General features: G+C 44.6%; 1 protein-coding gene across 1 annotated transcript in view; it reads left to right on the top strand.

The window, feature by feature from the left end:
- The window catches only part of LOC120028150 (microtubule-associated protein 4-like), a 35,572-nt gene extending 12,796 nt beyond the window's left edge, over window positions 1-22,776 (top strand). Inside the window, exons 6-10 of the mRNA XM_038973350.1 lie at window positions 7,911-8,003; window positions 9,264-9,345; window positions 9,608-9,720; window positions 17,840-18,017; window positions 18,591-22,776. Coding sequence (XP_038829278.1) covers window positions 7,911-8,003; window positions 9,264-9,345; window positions 9,608-9,720; window positions 17,840-18,017; window positions 18,591-18,595 — 471 coding nt within the window. The 3' untranslated portion in view covers window positions 18,596-22,776. The remainder of the gene's footprint in view (window positions 1-7,910; window positions 8,004-9,263; window positions 9,346-9,607; window positions 9,721-17,839; window positions 18,018-18,590) is intronic.
- Window positions 22,777-24,287: the final 1,511 nt, after the last annotated feature.

Here is a 24,287-nt window from a genome sequence, read left to right on the forward strand (position 1 = left end):
TCTGTTTACTACTCTCTCTCTTACTCTGTTTACTACTCTCTGTTTACTACTCTGTTTACTACTCTCTCTTACTCTCTGTTTACCACACTCTGTTTACTACTCTCTGTTTACTACTCTCTCTCTTACTCTCTGTTTACTACTCTCTGTTAACTACTCTCTATCTTACTCTCTGTCTATTACTCTCTGTTCACTACTCTCTGTTTACTACTCTCTCTCTTACTCTCTATTTACCAATCTCTGTTTACCAATCTCTGTTTACCAATCTCTGTTTACCAATCTCTGTTTACCAATCTCTGTTTACCAATCTCTGTTTCCTACTCTCTGTTTCCTACTCTCTGTTTACCACTCTCTGTTTACTACTCTCTGTTTACTACTCTCTCTCTTACCCTCTGTTTACTACCCTCTGTTTACTACTCTCTCTCTTACCCTCTGTTTACTACCCTCTGTTTACTACCCTCTGTTTACTACTCTCTGTTTACTACTCTCTGTTTACTACTCTCTCTCTTACCCTCTGTTTACTACCCTCTGTTTACTACTCTCTCTCTTACCCTCTGTTTACTACCCTCTGTTTACTACCCTCTGTTTACTACTCTCTGTTTACTACCCTCTGTTTACTACTCTCTGTTTACTACTCTCTGTTTACTGCTCTCTGTTTACTACCCTCTGTTTACTACTCTCTCTCTTACCCTCTGTTTACTACCCTCTGTTTACTACCCTCTGTTTACTACTCTCTGTTTACTGCTCTCTGTTTACTACTCTCTGTTTACTACTCTCTGTTTACTACCCTCTGTTTGCTACCCTCTGTTTACTGCTCTCTGTTTACTACTCTCTGTTTACTACTCTCTGTTTACTCCCCTCTGTTTGCTACCCTCTGTTTACTACCCTCTGTTTACTACTCTCTCTCTTACCCTCTGTTTACTACCCTCTGTTTACTACCCTCTGTTTACTACTCTCTGTTTACTGCTCTCTGTTTACTACTCTCTGTTTACTACTCTCTCTTACCCTCTGTTTACTCCCCTCTGTTTGCTACCCTCTTTTTACTACTCTCTGTTTACTACCCTCTGTTTACTACTCTCTGTTTACTACCCTCTGTTTACTACTCTCTGTTTACTACTCTCTCTTACCCTCTGTTTACTACCCTCTGTTTACTACTCTCTGTTTACTACTCTCTGTTTACTACTCTCGCTCTTACCCTCTGTTTACTACTCTCTGTTTACTACCCTCTGTTTACTACTCTCGGTTTACTACTCTCTGTTTACTACTCTCTCTCTTATCCTCTGTTTACTACTCTCTGTTTACTATTCTCTCTCTTATCCTCTGTTTACTACTCTCTGTTTACTACTCTCTCTCTTTATTTGTCTCTATCCTCTTGTCATTGTCTTCTAAAGTGTCTGTTCATATCTCCTCCATTCTTCCCCAAGCTGTTCATATCTCCTCCATTCTCCCCAAGCTGTTCATATCTCCTCCATTCTTCCCCAAGCTGTTCATATCTCCTCCATTCTTCCCCAAGCTGTTCATATCTCCTCCATTCTTCCCCAAGCTGTTCATATCTCCGCCTTCTGTTTGTTATTGAAAACATTGCGGTTTTACAGTTTTTTTTGTTGCCACATTTCATTCTTCACACACATAAACAAATGCACTCACTCATTCTCTGATTGTCCCTCATTCACTGCATGGACTGACGTACTGCTGTCTAAAAGTAGATGAACAAGTGACTGACCGACCGACTGACACTGTTCCTGCGTTTTCCATTGTGAGAATGAAGCCTGAAAAGAGAGTCATGATTCACTGGTGTGACCTCACAGTGGACTTCACACCAGTGTGTTTACAGCCAGACAGCTCTCACAGTGGACTGTGCACCAGTGTGTTTACAGCCAGACAGCTCTCACAGTGGACTGTGCACCAGTGTGTTTACAGCCAGACAGCTCTCACAGTGGACTTCACACCAGTGTGTTTACAGCCAGACAGCTCTCACAGTGGACTACACACCAGTGTGTTTACAGCCAGACAGCGTTCACAGTGGACTACACACCAGTGTGTTTACAGCCAGACAGCGCTCACAGTGGACTGTGCACCGGTGTGTTTACAGCCAGACAGCTCTCACAGTGGACTACACACCAGTGTGTTTACAGCCAGACAGCGCTCACAGTGGACTGTGCACCGGTGTGTTTACAGCCACACAGCTCTCACAGTGGACTACACACCAGTGTGTTTACAGCCAGACAGCTCTCACAGTGGACTACACACCAGTGTGTTTACAGCCAGACAGCGCTCACAGTGGACTGTGCACCGGTGTGTTTACAGCCAGACAGCTCTCACAGTGGACTACACACCAGTGTGTTTACAGCCAGACAGCGCTCACAGTGGACTGTGCACCGGTGTGTTTACAGCCAGACAGCTCTCACAGTGGACTACACACCAGTGTGTTTACAGCCAGACAGCTCTCACAGTGGACTACACACCAGTGTGTTTACAGCCAGACAGCTCTCACAGTGGACTACACACCAGTGTGTTTACAGCCAGACAGCGTTCACAGTGGACTGTGCACCAGTGTGTTTACAGCCAGACAGCGTTCACAGTGGACTACACACCAGTGTGTTTACAGCCAGACAGCTCTCACAGTGGACTACACACCAGTGTGTTTACAGCCAGACAGCGTTCACAGTGGACTGTGCACCAGTGTGTTTACAGCCAGACAGCGTTCACAGTGGACTACACACCAGTGTGTTTACAGCCAGACAGCTCTCATCTTTCTGGAGTTTATCATCAACGTGAGAAATTTGTGGCAGCGGACCACAGCAAAGAAACAAGCGTTTAAAATACAACCGTTCCGATTCATGTTGTATTTTAGGTTTCACCTCAAAAACACAGTGAGTGATTATGGAGAGATGGATGAACGGTAAATGGGATACCAGATGGGATGGCGTACCCTTGGAGGGGAGACGCATCCCTGGTAGACTCCTCACAGGACTTCATACAGTAACACAAGGCTCAAACAAGAGACAGAGAGGCGGGAGTCCATATTGACAATGTTGCTTGACAGCAATACAAATATATATCCTGACTGATGGTTTTTAACGTGGGCCTGCCATAGTGTTCAATGCCCTGAGACAAGAGTCGTTGCCGAGGGCTGTTCTAAGTCATTATGTGTTTCTGAGTTCTGCTCAGTCACACTCTACTAAATCTCCATAATTACCACATTGATACCCACCAGTCTCCTATGGCTGTCAAGGATCTGAGCTTAAACCTCCTACTGCTTAGTTTGTGTTTTTGTTTAACTATCTTTGTGGGTGTAACGGCGTTCCTCCTCCTCTTCATCCGAAGAGGAGGAGCAGGGATTGAACCAAACTGCAGCGTCTTGATATGACATAATTTATTTAAGTAAAGACGAAAAACACGAACTTCACTTGAATACTTACAAAATAACAAAACGAATGTAGACAATCCTGAACATACGAACTTACATAAAACACGAAGAACGCACAACAGGAAAAATGACTACATAAAACGATGAACGAACGAAACAGTCCCTTATGGTGCAACAAACACTGACACAGGAAACAACCACCCACAAACAAACAGTGTGAAAACACCTACCTTAATATGACTCTCAATCAGAGGAAATGAAAACCACCTGCCTCTAATTGAGAGCCATATCAGGTACCCCCTTAACCAACATAGAAACAGAAAACATAGACTGCCCACCCAAACTCACGTCCTGACCAACTAACACATACAAAAACTAACAGAAAACAGGTCAGGAACGTGACATAACCCCCCCCTTAAGGTGCGAACTCCGGGCGCACCAGCACAAAGTTTAGGGGAGGGTCTGGGTGGGCATCTGACCACGGTGGTGGCTCAGGCTCTGGGCGAGGTCCCCATCCCACCATAGTCAATCCCAGCTTACGTCTCCCCCTTAGAATGACCACCCTCATTATACACCCACTTAGGTTAAGGGGCAACACCAAGATAAAGGACAGCTCCGGGACGAGGTAGCTCAGGACAGAGAGGTAGCTCAGGACAGAGGGATAGCTCAGGATAGAGAGGTAGCTCAGGATAGAGAGGTAGCTCAGGATAGAGGGGCAACTCCGGACTGAAGGACAGCTCCGGACAGAGAGACAGCTCTGGACTGAGGGGCAGTTCTGGATAAATAGCCGCTCTGGGCTGAGGGGCAGCTCATGACTGGCTGACGGCTCTGGACGCTCATGGCTGGCTGACGGCTCTGGACGCTCATGGCTGGCTGACGGCTCTGGACGCTCATGGCTCGCTGACGGCTCTGGCAGATCCTGTCTGGTTGGCGGCTCTGGCAGATCCTGTCTGGTTGGCGGCTCTGGCAGATCCTGTCTGGTTGGCGGCTCTGGCAGATCCTGTCTGGTTGGCGGCTCTGGCAGATCCTGTCTGGTTGGCGGCTCTGGCAGATCCTGACTGACGAATGGCTCTAGCGGCTCCTGACTGACTAACGGCTCTGACGGCTCGGGACAGACGGGCGGCTCTAATGGCTCGGGACAGACGGATGGCTCAGACGGCGCTGGGGAGACGGATGGCTCAGACGGCGCTGGGGAGACGGATGGCTCAGACGGCGCTGAGGAGACGGATGGCTCAGATGGCGCTGAGGAGACGGATGGCTCAGATGGCGCTGCGGAGACGGATGGCTCAGATGGCGCTGCGGAGACGGATGGCTCTGGCTGATCCTGTCTGGCGGAAGGCTTTGGCTGCTCCTGTCTGGCGGAAGGCTCTAGCGGCTCCTGTCTGGCGGAAGGCTCTAGCGGCTCCTGTCTGGCGGAAGGCTCTGTAGGCTCATGGCAGACGGGCAGCTTTGCAGGCTCATGGCAGACGGGCGGCTTTGAAGGCTCAATACAGACGGGCAGTTCATGCAGCGCTTGGCAGACGGACAGTTCAGGCGCCGTTGGGCAGACGGCAGACTCTGGCCGGCTGAGACGCACTGTAGGCCTGGTGCGTGGTGCCGGAACTGGAGGCACCGGACTGGAGACACGCACTTCAAGCCTAGTGCGGGGAGCAGGGACAGGGCACACTGACCTCTCGAAGCGCACTATAGGCCTGGTGCGTGGTACCGGCACTGGTGGCACCGGGCTGAGTGCACGCACATCAGGACGAGTACGGGGAGAAGGAACAGTGCGTACAGGGCTCTGGAGACGCACAGGAGGCTTAGTGCGTGGTGCCGGAACTGGAGGCACTGGGCTGGAGACACGCACCATAGGAAGAGTGCGTGGAGGAGGAACAGGGCTCTGAAAACGCACTGGAAGCCTGGTGCGTGGTGTAGGCACTGGTGGTACTGGGCTGGGGCGGGGAGGTAGCGCCGGAAATACCGGACCGTGCAAGCGTACTGGCTCCCTTGAGCATTGAGCCTGCCCAACCTCACCTGGTTGAATGCTCCCCGTCGCCCGACCAGTGCGGGGAGGTGGAATAACCCGCACCGGGCTATGTAGGCGAACCGGGGACACCATGCGTAAGGCTGGTGCCATGTATGCCGGCCCGAGGAGACGCACTGGAGACCAGACGCGTTGAGCCGGCATCATGGCACCTGGCTCAATGCCCAATCTAGCCCTACCAGTGCGGGGAGGTGGAATAACCCGCACCGGGCTATGCACACGTACAGGAGACACCGTGCGCTCTACTGCGTAACACGGCGTCTGCCCGTACTCCCGCTCTCCACGGTTAGCCTGGGAAGTGGGCGCAGGTCTCCTACCTGCCCTTGGCCCACTACCTCTTAGCCCCCCCCCAAGAAATTTTTGGGGTTTCTTCACGGGCTTCCGTGCTAGCTGCGTACCTTCATAAATCCGGTCTCTCTCTCCCGTTGCCTCCGCTCTCCTAATCGCCTCCAGCTGTTCCCATGGAAGGCGATCTCTTCCAGCTCGGATCTCCTCCCATGTGTAGCAACCTTTTCCATTTAACACGTCCTCCCATGTCCACTGCTCGAACTCACGCTGCTTGGTTCTGGATCGGTGGGGGGTTCTGTAACGGCGTTCCTCCTCCTCTTCATCCGAAGAGGAGGAGCAGGGATTGAACCAAACTGCAGCGTCTTGATATGACATAATTTATTTAAGTAAAGACGAAAAACACGAACTTCACTTGAATACTTACAAAATAACAAAACGAATGTAGACAAACCTGAACATACGAACTTACATAAAACACGAAGAACGCACAACAGGAAAAATGACTACATAAAACGATGAACGAACGAAACAGTCCCGTATGGTGCAACAAACACTGACACAGGAAACAACCACCCACAAACAAACAGTGTGAAAACACCTACCTTAATATGACTCTCAATCAGAGGAAATGAAAACCACCTGCCTCTAATTGAGAGCCATATCAGGTACCCCCTTAACCAACATAGAAACAGAAAACATAGACTGCCCACCCAAACTCACGTCCTGACCAACTAACACATACAAAAACTAACAGAAAACAGGTCAGGAACGTGACAGTGGGGACCAGAATTCCTCACTAGAATAGTAAAACCAGAAACATTTGGACAAGTGGGGATTTTTCCGGTCCCCACGAGGCAAAAAAAAAAAGCTGTTTTAGGCTTAGGGGTTAGGTTTAATTACAATTAAGGTTAGGGTTAGAATTAAGGTTAGGTTTAGGATTTACGGCTAGGTTTAGAGTTAGGGTCAGGTGTAGTTTTAGGGTTTGGTTTAGGGTCAGGGTCAGGTGTAGTTTTAGGGTTTGGTTTAGGGTTACAATTAAGGTTAGGGTTATAATTAAGGTTTGGGTTAAATTTAGGGTTACGGGTTAGGGAAAATAGGATCTTGGATGGGAATCAATTATTGTGGGGGGAGTGTGTGTGTGTGTGTGTGTGTGTGTGTGTGTGTGTGTGTGTCCTTTGCATAACTGTCAGCACAAGGGTGGGTGCAGTGATTCCTAACAAAAATGTCTAGTGAACAGCATGAAGTTTTATCATGTTCCTGTCTAAATCTAAGTAGTGGGTTCGTAGGACTAATTTCATATTGTCACACTGTGATTTTCGGTCTATGTGCTAACAAGTATGAATGTCTCAATATGGCTGGATATCATCAGAGGTACTATTAAACAACCAGTGATGTCATCCACTTAAGACCATTAAAAGGGCATATCAAATCAAATCCAATTGTATTTGTCACATACCCCGAATACAACAGGCATTTCGCTACACCTGCAATAACATCTGCTAATCACGTGTATGTGACCAATAGAATATGATTTGACCTTACCGTGAAACGGTGCATAGCATGCGGTGCATAGCAATATGCATAGCAATATACATAGCAATATACATAGCAATATACATAGCAATATACATAGCAATATACATAGCGATATACATAGTGATATACATAGCAATATGCATAGCAATATGCATAGCAATATACATAGCGATATACATAGCGATATGCATAGCGATATACATAGCAATATACATAGCAATATACATAGCAATATACATAGTAATATACATAGCGATATACATAGCGATATACATAGCAATATTCATAGCAATATACATAGCAATATACATAGCGATATGCATAGCGATATACATAGCAATATACATAGCAATATACATAGCAATATCACCACAGTTCTTGTAATTAGCACTCGTAACAACACAAGTAGGTTAGCAACAACATACAATATATAACAGGAGGAACCATCCCTATCATAATACAATCCCATTTAAAGATGGGCCTGTTTCAATACTGCAGTAATTGAGCATCCTCAAAGGGCAGGTGTGGATGTGGGACCCGCATGTGTGACTTAAACAACCTCTCTGTGTGTGGCCTCTAGATGTTTCTGCACACTTCTCTTCCTTCCTGGTCACAGCACTATCCCGACCTTCCCTCTAACCTTAACCCCCACGGTGACCCTACTCTTCCTCTCTGCCTGCTATGCTGTGTTTGTAGGTTCAGATAGTCTCCAAAAAGCTGGACTTCAGCCACGTCACCTCACGCTTGGGTTCCAAGGACAATATCAAGCATGTTCCTGGTGGAGGGAAGGTTAGTACCGGATTGCAGCTTAGCTTCAATGGCCCCCAACCCTACACGACCGACCGCACGTCATGACCAATAAATACCTCGGGGGGGTTTTATTTATTAGTCTACTGAAGCCTCCACTGGAACAGGTCTGAGACAGGCTGAACTAGACTGATACAAAAAAAGAATAACTCCCGCCCGGTTATTGTAGACTTTTCGGTTGGAGACCTTTTTCAAGAACCTGACTCAAATGATCTGAGTCTCTGTCCGACATTTGACAATTATTTTCAGGATTCTGTGCTAGTCTAGGAAATGCTACAGTGCTGCCCCCTTTTGGTACTGGCACGTCATTGCCTGAACGCAATTATATATATATATATATTTATTAAATGTATATAAAAAAAAATACTATCTTTTTCTCACCAATTTTCAATCTTTCCTCATCGCTGCAACTCCTGCAACTCCGCTGCGTCCTCCGAAACATGATCCGCCTAACCACACCCCTAAACATCCGCCAGCTTAACCTAGAAGCCAGCCGCACCAATGTGTCGGAGAAAACACCGTTCAACTGGTGACTGAGGTCAGCCTGCAGGCACCCGGCTCGCCACAAGGAGTCGCTAGAGCGCGATGAGCCAAGTAAATCCCCACCGGCCAAACCCTCCCCTAACCTGAACAACGCTGGGCCAATTGTGCGCCGTCCTACGGGACTCCCGGCCACGGCCGGTTGTGGCACAGCCCGGTAATGAACCCGGGTCTGTAGTAACGTTTTTAGCGCTGCGATGCAGTGCCTTAGACTGCTGCTCCGCTCGGTAGGCCCAGAAACACGTCACTCAATCACAGTTTGTTTTTTTCTGTTGTTTTTGGACCTTGGCGACAAGAGGCTGTTGTGTGATTATTTCTTTCACCCAGCATGGTAGCTCTAGATAGCCATCCTCCCTAGTGCCTGCTACTGCCCTTGGCTTAGACTTCCCCTGTCTCTGTCTTTCTAACTCACTCAACACCAAACACCACCCTTACCTGTCTGACCTCTGACCTGCACAGACACTCAACTCTGATTGGCTCTCCATGCATACTTCCTCCTTTGATTGGTTGTGCTCTTATTGCTACTGTATGCGCTGGACACATTGGTAGAAGGGGCAGTACTTTTCCCAGGAACAGATGGCTGATAATCAAGCTAAATAGATTCAACTGCATGGCGAAGAAGATGGCTGCCATGGCTCTTTGACCGATTTTCATGAAGGACCTCTTCAGTGTGTGTAACTGGGTCTGTTGTATGGTTTGCAGGTTCAGATACTCAACAAAAAGGTGGACTTAAGCAAAGTGACATCAAAGTGTGGCTCCAAGGCCAACATCAAACACAAGCCTGGTAAGGTCCTCTTGGGTAGACCTGTTGAGTTGTCATCCTGAATGTACACAGTAATTCATGTATCTCTATGTGTTTGATTGACCACAGCAACTTACTGTCATTATATTCTCAACTCTATACAAGTATTGATAGATGAAATCCAAAAGTAGTCAAGGAACATTCAAACATGACTACCAAAGATGATTAAAAAGATTAAACAAAACATCCATAATCACCAACTGATATATTCCTCAGACCTATGCAGTGACTGTGTGTCTTGTAGGGGGCGGCGACGTGAAGATCGAGTCCCAGAAAGTGAACTTCAAGGATAAGGCTAAGTCCAAAGTGGGTTCAATGGACAACCTGTGTCACGAGCCCGGCGGTGGCAACATCGAGGTGAGGTCACCAGACAAAGGAGCCTCATACTGAGTAACTTTGTACTCCTACTTACATACACATTACAGTTTAGTCTCGTGTGTCTGAGATGATCAGCCTGGTTTAGTCTCGTACATCTTCTGCATGTCAGATGTTCAGCCTGGTTTAGTCTCGTACGTCTGAGATGTTCAGCCTGGTTTAGTCTCGTACGTCTGAGATGTTCAGCCTGGTTTAGTCTCGTACGTCTGCTGCATATCAGATGTTCAGCCTGGTTTAGTCTCGTGCGTCTACTGCATGTTAAATGCTCAGCCTGGTTTAGTCTCGTACATCTGAGATGTTCCGCCTGGTTTAGTCTCGTACATCTGAGATGTTCAGCCTGCTTTAGTCTCGTGCGTCTGCTGCATGTCAGATGTTCAGCCTGTATCAAATGGCATAGTCGAGATGACAACTTGGAAATGTGATCTCCACAATGATAGCATTCTGAAAAACATTTAAGGGAAGATAGCCAATGGGTAACGATGGTCAAGCCACGTTATTACAATACACTGTGGACAATACCGGCTGTGGAAAGTGTCGCTCCCCACTATTTTGTTTGTTTGTTTGTTTGTTTGTGTGTGTGTGTGTGTGTGTGTGTGTGTGTGTGTGTGTGTGTGTGTGTGTGTGTGTGTGTGTGTGTGTGTGTGTGTGTGTGTGTGTGAGAAAGAGAGAGAGAGAAAGAGAGAGACAGAGAGAGAAAGTGAGAGAGACAGAGAGAGACAGAAAGAGAAAGTGAGAGAGACAGAGAGAGACAGAAAGAGAAAGTGAGAGAGACAGAAAGAGAAAGTGAGAGAGACAGAAAGAGAAAGTGAGAGAGACAGAGAGACAGAAAGAGAAAGTGAGAGAGACAGAGACAGAGAGAGACAGAAAGAGAGAGACAGGGAGAGAGACAGGGAGAGAGACAGAGAGACAGAGAGACAGAGAGAGAGAGAGAGAGAGAGAGAGAGAGAGAGAGAGAGAGAGAGAGAGAGAGAGATTTTTTTTTTGTTTTATTTTATACTTTATTTTATACTCAAATGTTAACATAAATAATGACACACTGCCTTTTCAGAAATGAAACAACAAATGTAATTCCTAAACAAAATAAATAAAATAAAAATACAAAAAAACATATACATTCAACTTATTTCATCAACAAAAAATTATTTCCCCTCCTCTACAAAACAAAGCGCTCCTTCGTAGGCCCACTTCTCCTCAAACAATGGGAGATCTTTTACAGCTGAGAAGAACTCAAAATACACTTTTATTCTTGCTTTCACTAATACTTTAAAAACACATCTTACATCCTGCCCATATCCCGTTTCTATCTTATGTTTCCTACTCAGAAAAATTGACATCTTAGCTTGTCCCAAAATAAAATTTAACAGTTGACATTTTCTTTTCTGTTGCTTACTATATTGAAACCCCAAAATAAAAACAGTGTTATTGAAAATCTCCCCTACAGCTTTAAACAAAGATTCCAGCATTTCCAATAAAGGTTTTATCCTCTCACACTCCATAAAACAGTGAAAAATGGTTTCTCTTATATTACAAAAAGGACATCCATCTCTAACATCTGAGTTAATAACAGATACAAAAGCATTAACTGCAATGATGCCATGTAAAACCCTCCATTGCATATCACCAGTACCCTTTTGTAACGGTGGCTTGTACAGTGCTCTCCATGCTGGCTTTACCTTGTCATCAATGCCCAATTTTACCCTCCATGGAGTGTCTTTTCTATTTTTCAATTTATCTTTATTCAACACCTTGACACACCCCTATACAAGTCCTTCCCATTCACCTCATCCAAACCCACCTCCTCCAACCCTCTCAAATCCAGCAATAACGCCTTTCTTTCTGACTCTGGGATATTTGGTGTAATCCCTAGTCTTGGAAATGAGACGTCTTCATCTTGTACCTTCTTCTTGTGGCTATTAAGCATACCCCACTCTTCCGCTGACAGAGCCTTCCTGCAGCTTCCCAGCAGTTGTCCGACAATCCTTTCCGACCTCACCCCCAAATGTTCAGCCACCCGTCTTCCATCCATTAAGGCGGGCCCAGCCATGGCCATTAACTGTTTTAAGGTGATGATTTTGCCCTTCACCAGAATCTTGGAGAAATGTGGAACAGCTGCAGTTGTACAATCCAGTCTTGCCCCATACACCAGAGGTTCCTCCAACAGCCAATGCACTGACTCCGCTGAAGTTCGTCTGGACACCTTCATTATACTCCACACTCTGAGAAGGCCTCTGTAAAACGGAGGTACTCCCTCCCTAGAAATCTGGCTACTATCAACCAGAAATAAAGCCTTCTTTAAACCTAATCCTCCAACCCGCTGTAATACAAGACCTGCCACCCCTCTCCACACCACATTTTCCGGTCCATAAAGCAACCTTTGAATAAACTGAAACCGGAAAGCAGCAACCCTACTAGCAAGATGTACAAGACCTTGTCCCCCCTCCTCTTTTGACAAATACAAAACACTTTGTGGAACCCAGTGATATTTATCCCAAAAGAAATCCACAATAATTGCCTGTATCTTAGCCAGAAGGCCAGATGGTGGTTCTAAAACTGACAACCGATGCCACAGTGCAGAGGCAATCACATTGTTAACTATAATAGTGCGCCCCCTATATGACATACGAGATAGCAACCAACGCCATCTCCTCATCCCCCCTTCCACCATTTCAACCACCCCAATCCAATTTTTTTCCATAGTCCCCTCATCTCCTAGGTACACTCCAAGATACTTAAAACCTCCCTTACACCATTCCAGCCCCCCTGGCAAAGCCATGATCCCTCTAGACCATTCTCCAATCTGTAAAGCACAACTCTTTTCCCAATTTACCTTTGCAGAGGATATTCCCCTAAAACGATCAACCATTAGACTCAAACTATCCACCTCCGCTTGATTTTTCACTAAAACAACTACATCATCAGCATAGGCTGAGAGACGAATAGGAGGAATATCCTCTGAAAGGTACACCCCTTCAATGCGACTTCTAATGCTATTTAGTAGTGGCTCTATAGCAATGGCATATAACATTCCTGACAAAGAACATCCCTGCCTAATACCTCTACACACGTTAAAAGGAGCACTCAAACCACCGTTAACTTTCAATACACTTTCAATGTCACCATATATCACCTTTATCATGGCAATAAAACCAGAGCTGAACCCAAACGCCTCAAACGTGTGCCATAAATATTGATGTTCAACTCGGTCAAATGCCTTTTCCTGATCAATTGAAATTAGACCAGCATCCAACCCAATAGCCCTAGAGACGTCCAAAAAATCACGAATCAGAGAAATGTTATCCCCTATCTGCCTGCCAGGAACACAGTAGGACTGGTCCGTATGTATGATTTGCCCCATCACCTCCCTCAGCCTGTTGGACAAAGCCTTTGACAGGATCTTATAATCAGTGCACAATAAAGCCACCGGCCTCCAGTTCTTCACCTCCCTAGGGTCACCCTTTTTGGGCAGTAGGGTGAGGACAGCCCTTCTGCAGCTTATTGGTAGTAACCCTCCGGTTAAACTATCATTAACTACTGCTAGCCAATCCTCTCCCAACATAGCCCAAAAAGACTTAAAAAAGTCAACGGGAAGCCCATCAATGCCTGGTGCCCTTCCATTTTCCATGCCTTTTAATGCAGTGTATAACTCCTGCAAAGACAATGGTTGCTCAAGCTCAACCCGAGCTTCTGCAGCCACCTGTGGGAGCCCATCAAGGAACTGCTGTGTCACTGTTTTATCCTCTTTGTACTCACACTTATAGAACTCTACTGCCCTCTTTCTAATTTCACTAGGGCTAGTGAGATCTTGTCCAACAGCTGATTTGAGACAATGAATAATTTTTCTTTGTCCATTCTTTTTCTCTAAACCAAAGAAAAATGTGGATGAGGCATCCATTTCAGAGATTCCCTGAAACTTACTTCTCACCAATGCCCCCTGTGCTCTGATACCCAGCAGGTCTGCCAATGCAGCTTTTTTCCTCTTGAGGGCCTGAGTATGGCCTCGATCTCCTGTGGTCTCACCCAACGTCATTAGTTCCACTATTTCAAACTCTAGGGCTTTCATTGATCTGGTGATATCCTTGGTGACATTCCTTGTGTATTGATTACAGAATTGTTGAATCTGGATTTTCCCTATATCCCACCACTGTTGAAGGGATACAAAACTGGTCTTTTGAGACCTCCACCTCTCCCAGAAAAAAACTAAAACATTTCCTGAAGTGAGCATCACTCAATAAAGTTATATTAAAATGCCAGTATGCGCTTTTGGGTTTTACATCGTTAATGAACACCACCTCTGTTATTAAACAATGATCAGAAAATCCCACTGGGGTTATCACACTTGATTTACAGACCTGAGATTGATGCTCAAAACAATAAAACCTATCTAACCTGGCCATAGAGATGGTGTTCTCTCTCACATGCGCCCAGGTGTACTGCCTTGTGCTTCCATGTTGACTCCGCCAAATATCACACAGTTCATGTGTTACAATGAGGCGTTTTTAAAAAAATCCTTGAGGCTATATGAGGTTCTTGGTGATTTCTATCTAAATCGCTGACTGTGCAGTTAAAGTCCCCAGCAATAAATAAATAATCTTCATTGTTACATTTCTCAATGGTATTTGATAATGTCTCTAAAAAACATACCCTCTCAACTGCCACCACTGGGGCATATACATTTATCAGACACATAGTGATGTTTTCATACCTTGCTCTAACTTTTAATAACCTCCCCTCAACTACCTCTTCAACCTCATATGACAACAGCAAAAACCCTTTTGAGAACAAGATAGCCACACCCCCACTTTTTGAGTTTTTATGACTACACACCACTGTCCCCCCCCACTCCTGTTGCCACATAACTTCATTTTCCAAATTACTATGCGTTTCTTGTAGAAAATTTATGTCACTTCCCTTTCCCCTAATTAACTCATACACTATTGCTCTTTTTTTACCATCTCTTGCCCCATTTACGTTTAAAGAAGAAATCTTAAAACTGCTCATGGATGAAAAAAATATACAGAGGAAGATACAGACACCACATCTCTTTACAGAGTTAAAACTGCAACTTAACTCTTTCATTTTCTTTAGAATTTACATCACTTATCACTCTCGTGACCACTTTCTTGAGTCTAGCAATTTCAGGGCTTGTCAAACCTCCCCCTGTAATTTTTGACATCAGAAACTTTGCTGATTCAATAAACAATTCACTTTCAGGGAAAAAATCAGTTATATTATAATCCTGCATATATTTCTTCCCTTTTGTCAACTTCAGAAATTGACGTACCTTCTTAATCCCATACCTCCCTTCCACCCCATTTATCTCGCTATTTTGTTGTGACGCGTCAGATGACTCACTCTCGCTATCCTCCCCAGAAGAAAACTCCACCATCTCTACAACCTGTTCATCCTCAACTGATTTATCAATCTCTACCTTCCTCTTAGAATTAGACCCTTCACCACCCCTTAAATTCTTCCTCTTACTCCTCGGTACTTTGAAAACATCTGCTTCCTTTTCCGTTATTTCAATCTCCTCTTGACCTCCAATTTCATTTTCCAACACCACCTCAGCGACGGCAGTCGCAATCTCACCGACTGTTTCCCCTCCCTCTTTGTTCTGATCTACCACAATTGCCCCCGTATCCACAATGCCTTCTTCTCCTACTTTTCCAACCACATCTGCCCACCTTCTCCCTTCCCCTGCACCCTTAGCATGTTCATCCCTTCGCGGTGGTGCGTTAGCTGCACCAACACTATAGCTACTACCGGGCTCTGCGCGCTCATTCTCGGGACAACTACGCACCAAATGCCCCTCTCTTCCACAGCCAAAGCATTTCATTGATTCAGTAGAAGCGTAGAAGACATAATCAAATCCATCAATCTTAAAACTGAACGCTAAATTCAGTTCATCAACGTCCTTTTTTAAGATCATATGCACTTGTCTCCTATGAGACACGACATGTTTCAGCAACGGAGATTTGCATCCAAAAAGAACCTTCTTTATTGTAGATACGATTTGACCATGACGAGATAACTCTCGCTCCAACACTTAATCTCTAACAAATGGTGGCACGTTAGAAAGTATAACTCTCTTCGCCGGATTCATAAGCGGAAATACCGGCGTCTGTGTCTCCCGTAACACAACACCCCTCAACTATTTTATTCACCTTTTCAATGGAATCTAAGAATATCACTACAGCGCTATTCATCCTTGAGGCCGATTTGATGCTATCATACCCAATGATAGCACCCACAGCCAAACTACATTCTTCCACTGAACACCCGGCCGCAGCAGGAATCTTTACTCCATGCCGTCGACTAAGTTTTTCAAACTCTAAACTTCCGCGAGTGGCCATTGCAACCAGCCCCACCCGCTGGTTGTGCCCTCGCGAAAACCAACCTCAACGATCCCACCACCCCTATACGTGCTTAGTGATAGTTAGACAAGATACCCTTAAAACAACTAAACTAATCAATATATATACATATACACACCAAAACCCAATAGAGTGAAAAGAATTCCAGTCGCTCTCACAATCACTCCTGCTTGACGACTCACTCCCAGCATGCACTCCGACGAGAGAGAGAGAGAGAGAGAGAGAGAGAGAGAGAGAGAGAGAGAGAGAGAGAGAGAGAGAGAGAGAGAGAGAGAGAGAGAGAGAGAGAGAGAGAGAGAGAGAGAGAGAGAGAGAGAGAGAGAGAGAGAGAGAGAGAGAGAGAGAGAGAGAGAGAGAGGTTTCAATGGGGGGGAAGCATTGCGTGTAGTTTCTCTGTACTCTTTCCTCACTGTGTTCATAACAACACTTGAAGACGCTGGGAGGTGATTTACTCATGACGGTTGACAGCATGGCTCTCTCTTCATGTGGCACCTCAAGAATCTGCCTCCCTCCTCTCCCATTTCTCCTCCTTGGAGATGTAGGAAGACTGGACCTTCAGGCATAGCAGTTCTAGTCTGAGCAACAGAGAAAGACCGGGGGATGGAAGGAGGGAGTTGAGGTGGAGGAGAGAGAGAAGAGGAGGGGGATGTGCACACTACAGTGGGGAGATGAGGGGGGAATGAGGGTCAGACACAGACTGATTCCCCCATAAGAGGACATGTGTGACAGGAGTGAGGATGACCAAGAGGAGAGGCTGGGAGTACAGGAAGGAACTACTATGGCTCCTCTCCTAGGGACCCTCCACCTTTTTTCCACCCACGTAGGTGGGTAGGGGATGTCTGTGCATCAGCCAGTCCTATCTAGTGTGATGTCGCCTGTCCCCTCAGCCTATCACAGTCCATATTATCAGTCACATGACCACCATCTCAATGGCTGTACCATTCGTCTCTGGCACTGGGAATTAACTTGATCTTTCTACATTGAATAGAGAGTACATAGTTGATAATAAACACACACAACGGGACATGTTCTCAGTTGGTCCTCCATCACGTTCTTTAGGATTTCATCTTATCAATACTTGTATACAGTTGAGAATTTAATGACAGTGAGATACTATAGGTCTATTTCAGAGATGTTGTAGTATGCCTGCACATACCTATCATCTTACACAACACTTTACCAGTCCATGTTGACATCATAGTTGTTCTGGTACTCTCTGTGGTTTAGGTAGGAACATTTCCTTTGAAGGAAAATGGTGAAAAATACCCCAAGGGTTTAATGGGTTTGAAATATATTGAAATACAAACACATTTACCAAACTATCTAAATTCCCCTGGATTTTGTCATTGATCCCTTCCATTGTAGTCTTTTTTGTGAAATAGAGACACATGATTTATGGACCCTGACATACCGTACTCCTAAACCCCAGTCTAAAGATTCATATTATTATTATTCCTATTGTTAAATATAGCTGAAGGTTATATTCCTCATCTAATATTTTTGATTTAATATAAGCTCTTTATTTTCCACTTGATTTGATACCGTTAAACCACTCACCCTGGTACTGCAATAGCTTTAATGAGTTTCTTACCATTTGAAGACAACGTCAGTGCCTGCCATGTTTTCTTTGAGTACTCTTTTTGTTATTATCCCACTTGTCCTACTGTACACACACTGAAACCCCTGTTCCATTGCCCCAGCTGACACCCTGCCACTGTGTTTGTTTCTAGGCTGAGGGGGCCCAGGAGATAGCAGAGGGGAATGAGGTTCCCCCCAGTGATACCCCAGTTCCAGCCACGGTGCCAGGACAGGCAAGCAGCCCCTCCCGGGAGAATGGGGTGAAGGAGGACGCCCCCTGCCAGGGCCTCCAGGACCCCCAGGGCCTGGACTCAAGCATCCCTGAGACAAGTAAGTAGAGAGGGGATGTCTGGTCTGGAGAGGGGCCTTTTGAAGTTGGAATACAAAAGGAGCAGAGAGGGTCATTTTTTAATTTCTACACGAAGTCCCTGACCTTCACATGACCTTTTACTTGTTATTCTACAGGCTTCTAATTCTTCTTTGTGTTATCCCTCTACCCTCTTCATCTCAACATCTCCTGTCCCACACTCCTCTCTCCTTCTCTCCTCTCTCACCTTCTCTCCTCTCTCTCTTCTCTCTCTCTCCTCTCTCCTTCTCTCTCTCCTCTCTCTCCTTCTCTCTCTCCTCTCTCACCTTCTCTCTCTCTCCTCTCTCCTTCTCTCTCTCCTCTCTCCTTCTCTCCTCTCTCTCCTTCTCTCTTCCCCCTCCCCTCTCTTCTTCTCTCCTCCCTCTCCCTTCTTCTCTCCTCTCTTCTTCTCTCCTCTCTATCCTTCTCTCCTTCTCTCCTCTTCTCTCCTTCTCTCCTCTCTCTCCTTCTCTCCTCTCTCTCTTCTCTCCTTCCATCCTCTCTCTCCTCTCTCCTTCTCTCCCCTTCTCTCCTCTTTCCTTTTCTTCCTGCTACAGATTGAGTCTTTCAAACTCAACTTCTGCGAGAACGCCTGCTCTCGCACGGATCATGGCGCCGACATCATAACCTGGCCAGCCCCAGACAACAGCCCCTCACACCTGCAACCCAGTGTCTCTCTCAATGACTTCCTGGCCTCCGCCGGCTACCCCTGCTGCCCCCAACCCCCTCCCTCTTCCCCCCTTCGGGGCATGGGGCAACGGCAGACTAGCAGGACTCGGATCATGACCCTCAACCCCACACCCCAGTTCCAAACACCTCTCCCTTCCTATGATCTCATTCATGTATCATGTTATTCCGCCTACCCTGCGCTACCTACCTACCGCTGTCCTCTTCCCATTGGCTGAGCTGACATTGTACATACAGTAGAACAAGCTTCAGGCAGGGTGGGATATCAATGGGAGGGGAACGGAGGCTTGCCATGTTCTCTCGGATTTGTCTGGTTGTGCTAATCTTGTATTAATGTGCTCGGAGGACTTTCCTAGGATCATGGTTTTCCGTTGGTCCCTTTGATCAGGTGATGGGCTGTGTATATGAACCGTTTCCTTCCTGGCTTTCTGACAACAGCGCTCATTTTAGATCATGTTTCCTGGTCTCTACAAGAGCAGATCATGGCAGTCGCAGCATACAATAGCAGACGCCAGTCATGTCCAGTATTACAGTACGTACTAGTGCCGTTTTAGTGAGAGCGTAATCTACCAGGCAACAGCGGCCTTGAACAAACCTGTTTGCTTCGTACAGACACCCCCATAGACACTACCCAATGGGAAACCCTCCTAGACTCACCTGTGTGTTACGTACGCAGAGTAGTATGTGTGTAGCACCCCTTTACTTGTGAGCATGTAGGGCTGCCGTGTGTTCCCAATAACCATTGATTATTCACTCAGTATTCACTAACCATCGACTCACTCACTGGTTCACCTCCCTCCTCTCTTCACTGTCCATCATCAGAGCATTTGAAACTAGTAGACTGTTTGAACAGTAGGCTATTTAACTCTCTTTAATCTCTGTGTTTGTGATGGTGTGTTTGAGTGAATTCTGCTGTAACAATGAGCTGTGGTGTTCTGTTCTGTTTACTTTCTATCTCTCTCTCTCTGGACTTTGGTTTATTTTCCTCATCTGTTTTGGTAGAAGGTTTTTCTCATCGTTTCCTTCTTTATTTGTATTCTTTCTCGTACAAGCAATACGCTGGATGGTCTGTTTACCGTTAGGACTCTTCTTGAATACACGCAAACTTTTTTTCTTTTCTTCTTGAAACAAAGGCACACAGTCATGAAGACGCAACTCTGTTTCGGGCTTTGAGACCGAGGAAGCATGTCGGGAATGTGAGGAGGGAGATGAAGACGGATAAAACAGAGAGACAACGAACACTGAGGCGTAGTGAAAGACGTGTCCACTTCAGTGTGTTAAAACAACAATGTGATGGCAGGGGAACATTCGATGTTCAGAACAGTTTGCGCATATAATATGCCAACATTTTGACATTTTGCGCATATTATATGCACAAACTGTTCTGAACATTGAATGTTCCACTGTCAGAATAGTAGTCTGGGAAAGTTCAAGAAAGTAGAGTTTGGAAGCTTTTATTTTGAATACAGTACAAGGGACTTGTGTGAAGATTAGTTATTTGAAGGGAAGGGTCTTGGAAATTGGTGGAGCTGTGTGTCTTGTACGTGCCTCCTGTCCTGTTTACCTGAAACTGGGATGGTACTCGGGCTGGAAGCTCAAGCTGATGGACCCTTGTCCCTGGAGAGTAACAGACCCGTCAAGCCGCCTGGTGGCTCTGTAGTCTGATTAGGATTTACAAGAATTCTATTTTGTAACTAATCCTTGTTGTTGTTCCATTTCAGCTCTTTTCTGAGGGTTCTGGTCAGGTGTTTTTTGACAGTTATAAGTGGACTAGCTGAAGGACTTCTTTTGTCAGGCTATTGGCAGTGGAACATTCGATGTGGCTTATTGTACATGTAGCAATGTATCCAACGATTGCCTCCAATTGCTTTTTTTAGTGCATGGCCAGGTAATATCATGCCCAGAGCAGAAAGCCTATGTGCATTATGACTTGCAGTGTTGTGGTTCAGTATATTTGTCCTTGGGGGCAAATCATAGTCAGTGGTTTATCTTTCCTTATTATTGCGTTCTTTGCTTTAGACAGTGGGCAGGAACAAAATCAGAGGCTGTCCATTTTGCCTGAAAATTCTATTGCAGTTTGGTATATAATTCAGCTATAAGTTCATCGTGTTTATTTGTGTTGTACTCAAAATGAGGACAGAACATTGAGTAATGTTTTTGAGTAATGATCCGTCCCCCGTCCCGTCCCCCCCCCAAATTCAAGTCAAAATGTAGACCTCCTAAAAGTAGCACCAACACTCCAAAATGTGCAAGAATAATACAACCAACATTTTTAATATCCTCTTAAATCAGAGGTATGGAAACTATTAAAAGCACCTTAAAGGCTTGAATATATCAAAGAGGATTCACTGTGATGGAAATCTGTATTTGATTGAAGGTAGAGCTATCCCTGGATATGTCTGCAATGCATAAGGGCCACTTAACGAACACAGTTAAGGAGCTTTGCACTCTCCTGTACAGCATAGAACTGTATTTCATCTTGATGGCCTCCCATTTTGCTCCTAGGACCACCATGAAATATTGTTTGAGGGTAACAATCTTTTGAGATGTGTGGAATAATCCCCAGAGCCAAATGTTTTAAGAAAATAGACTATACATTTTATTGTTATCAACAATATTTTATTTAGAAATTCTATAGGTTTCTAGATATTGATATTTGAGCGGTTTGTCGTGCATCAGAGGAGCGTCTGCTGAGGTGGATCGTAGTTTGGCCTCTGGTGCCACGTTCCTCGTCTGATGGGGACATTTCCTCCTTGTGCCTGTCCACAACCACTTTCACTGTCTCTTTCACCCCTGGTCTTCATGTTCTCTTTGAGATCGCACGCGTTTGTTTAGGAATATAGATTTAGACTGTTTATACACTATTTCGCCACAGCAACAAAAACAATATGAAAACAACAATGGGGGGGGGGGGGGGTGTAATAAGGATGTTAAGTATAGCTTTTATGTTCATCTACCTTGAACAGATTTAATGGTAATGAGTCATATTAATTATTATTATTATTGAGCAAGTCTACCTTTTTTCCAAGAAAAGGGCTGCTAAAGTGAAAGAATGTTCTGGAGATTTAGTGTACTAAGGAAACAACACTTTTTCTATGTGTATTTATCTTGTGTATTTATCTTGTGTTCCCATTGGTGCGTGGTGGTGGTGTCAGTGGGGGAGTGTTAGAGGGCTTATGGAAGGCATAGTGGGGTCTGGTCCAGTTTGTGCATTGCTGTCTATTGAACAGCCTTTCTTTCACAAATTGTAAGAGTTTTGTTAACTTTCACATAACCTTTGTCCATCCCCACAACCCCAATCTTAAGAAATTAAAATACTGTTATTTACAGGAAGACCTTTTTAGATGTGATTTTGACATTGTAGGATACAGTGACGACCTCGCGTTGATTTGAAAACAAGATACATGTAACATGAAAGGGATTGAAACTAATATGTATGAATTGCACTGTATAACATACCGTTACAAAATGCGTGGAAGAGGGATTAGAAATCAGAGTTTGTATCGGTCATTTAGTAACATTGCTCCCCTCGCCCTCGCCCTCCACACACACACACATACACACATACACACACACACACACACACACACACACACACACACACACACACACACACACACACACACACACACACACACACACACACACACACACACACACACACACAAACACACACTGCCCTGGAGTATAATGGAAAGCTCCACGTCCTAACACACCTTTGTGTAAGACTAACAGCAGCTGTCAGGTTTGGCTTGTGTTGTACTTAGAGCTCTCCAGTGATGCAACAATGAGCTCCATAGATCTGCTTCTAGCTGTTAGTTCACACAAAGTGTACTAATAGAAAACACCTATTTAAGAGCAGAAACAATTGGGATGTGTTAGGATGACTTATGTCAGTCGCAGAATTTGTCATTGGTGCAGATTTAATTTTGTCTTGATTTTTGTTTTTCATTCATTTAGAATTTATTTTTGGGTTTTGAAAGAAGTGTTTGTTGTGGTTAATTATTCATTAGTGATGTGATTATTAAAAATGTAATAAAATACAAATGTTTAAGATATTGTGCTTGCCTTTTGATTAATTACGTAATCCTCTCTGCCACAGATGAGCCATACATTTTGACACATTCCCTTTGGAGAATTACTTAATGAGGCATGATAACATTGTTGATTATGACTGCAATTGATTAGTGAAGAACAGCGAAATGGTATTGTAGAAGTGAGTCCTATCTGTCGGAAGACAATCTCACATTAACTATGGGGGCTAGGTGCTGAGGAGTATTTTCCATGTTAATACAGGAGTAATAAAGGCCTAGTGTGTATGCTAGTGCATGACAGCAATATTTGGAGTTGACTGGAGCTGAACAATCTTAAATTAAAGTAAATGTCTTTTTGTGTGACCGCGAAGAAACATTATTGGCTTTGGGGAAAACTGTTGGCCTATAATCGGCCAATAAATGTCAGCTATAGTCTCATATACTCTTGTATTTTTGACAAGCAAATCTCCCTATGAGACAATAAATTAATAATTCACTCCTCCACCAAGCAACCTGGATGCAAACGAGGATGATGGGACTAGGCCTCACATGAGAAAAGTCTACCCTCTATTTCCTTTTATAAATATCTGTCTGGTGCACATATAATAAGTCCTTTGTAGTTTTTCGCTTCGATGTAAGCCTAACCCATACAGAAAAAATATTGGAATATATTTAAATACAATTGAAATATATGTAAATATATTGGGTAATGTATTTATCAAATACATAAATAAATTAACATTAAAATATGTGTGTAAAATACACAGTCACATCTCACAACCTTCTCTAACCTGATGGTAATGCTATTGACCTTTGGCATTAGGTTCACAAAGTGGGCATTGCATGCAAAGTTGGATCAGAAAGTGAATTACGTAGCTAGCCTATTATCCTATTCCTTGAGGTATATCTGCTACTTATTAAACATAATAAGACGAAAGAGACATGTGAATCTATAACATATCTGTAAATATATTTTCCAGTGAGCTGTCAATCACAATTTTAAATGTTCCCAAGCCCAATGGAGCAAGATACCTGCCAAAAGGTTGACCGTACGTATTGTTAGGATCGTAAGAAAATACGTACGGAAATTGTTAGGATTGTAAGAAAAGCCATGCGTGAAACTTGAAACGTAAACGTGAAATTTGTGAACATACTAGCACCATGTTACGATTACGGACTAACATTTTAGGCTTCAACAAATGTTGTGATGTATAATAATACCTTTCAGAGTTTTTGACAGTTTCATATCAAAACAAAACGTACACCAAACGGACTGTGAGGAGTGCTACGCGAACACGCATAACACAGTATAAAAAAATGGAAGCCAGGGAAACCAGAAAGAGGTATCCTGCACGTTTCAAGTTAAAGTCTCCATTCTCTACTACTCCTCAGTTGACTTCACATTTAGGTAGCTAATGTCATGGATTTGTTTGCGAGTGCAAGTCTAGACAGCACTCGCTGTATTATGCCAACAACAGTGAAGTTCCAGTCCGCTAGGTGTATCTCTACAGCATGGATATATCTCTAGGTGAC

Source organism: Salvelinus namaycush, chromosome 33 (genome assembly GCF_016432855.1).
Source record: "Salvelinus namaycush isolate Seneca chromosome 33, SaNama_1.0, whole genome shotgun sequence".
Lineage (NCBI taxonomy): Eukaryota > Metazoa > Chordata > Actinopteri > Salmoniformes > Salmonidae > Salvelinus > Salvelinus namaycush.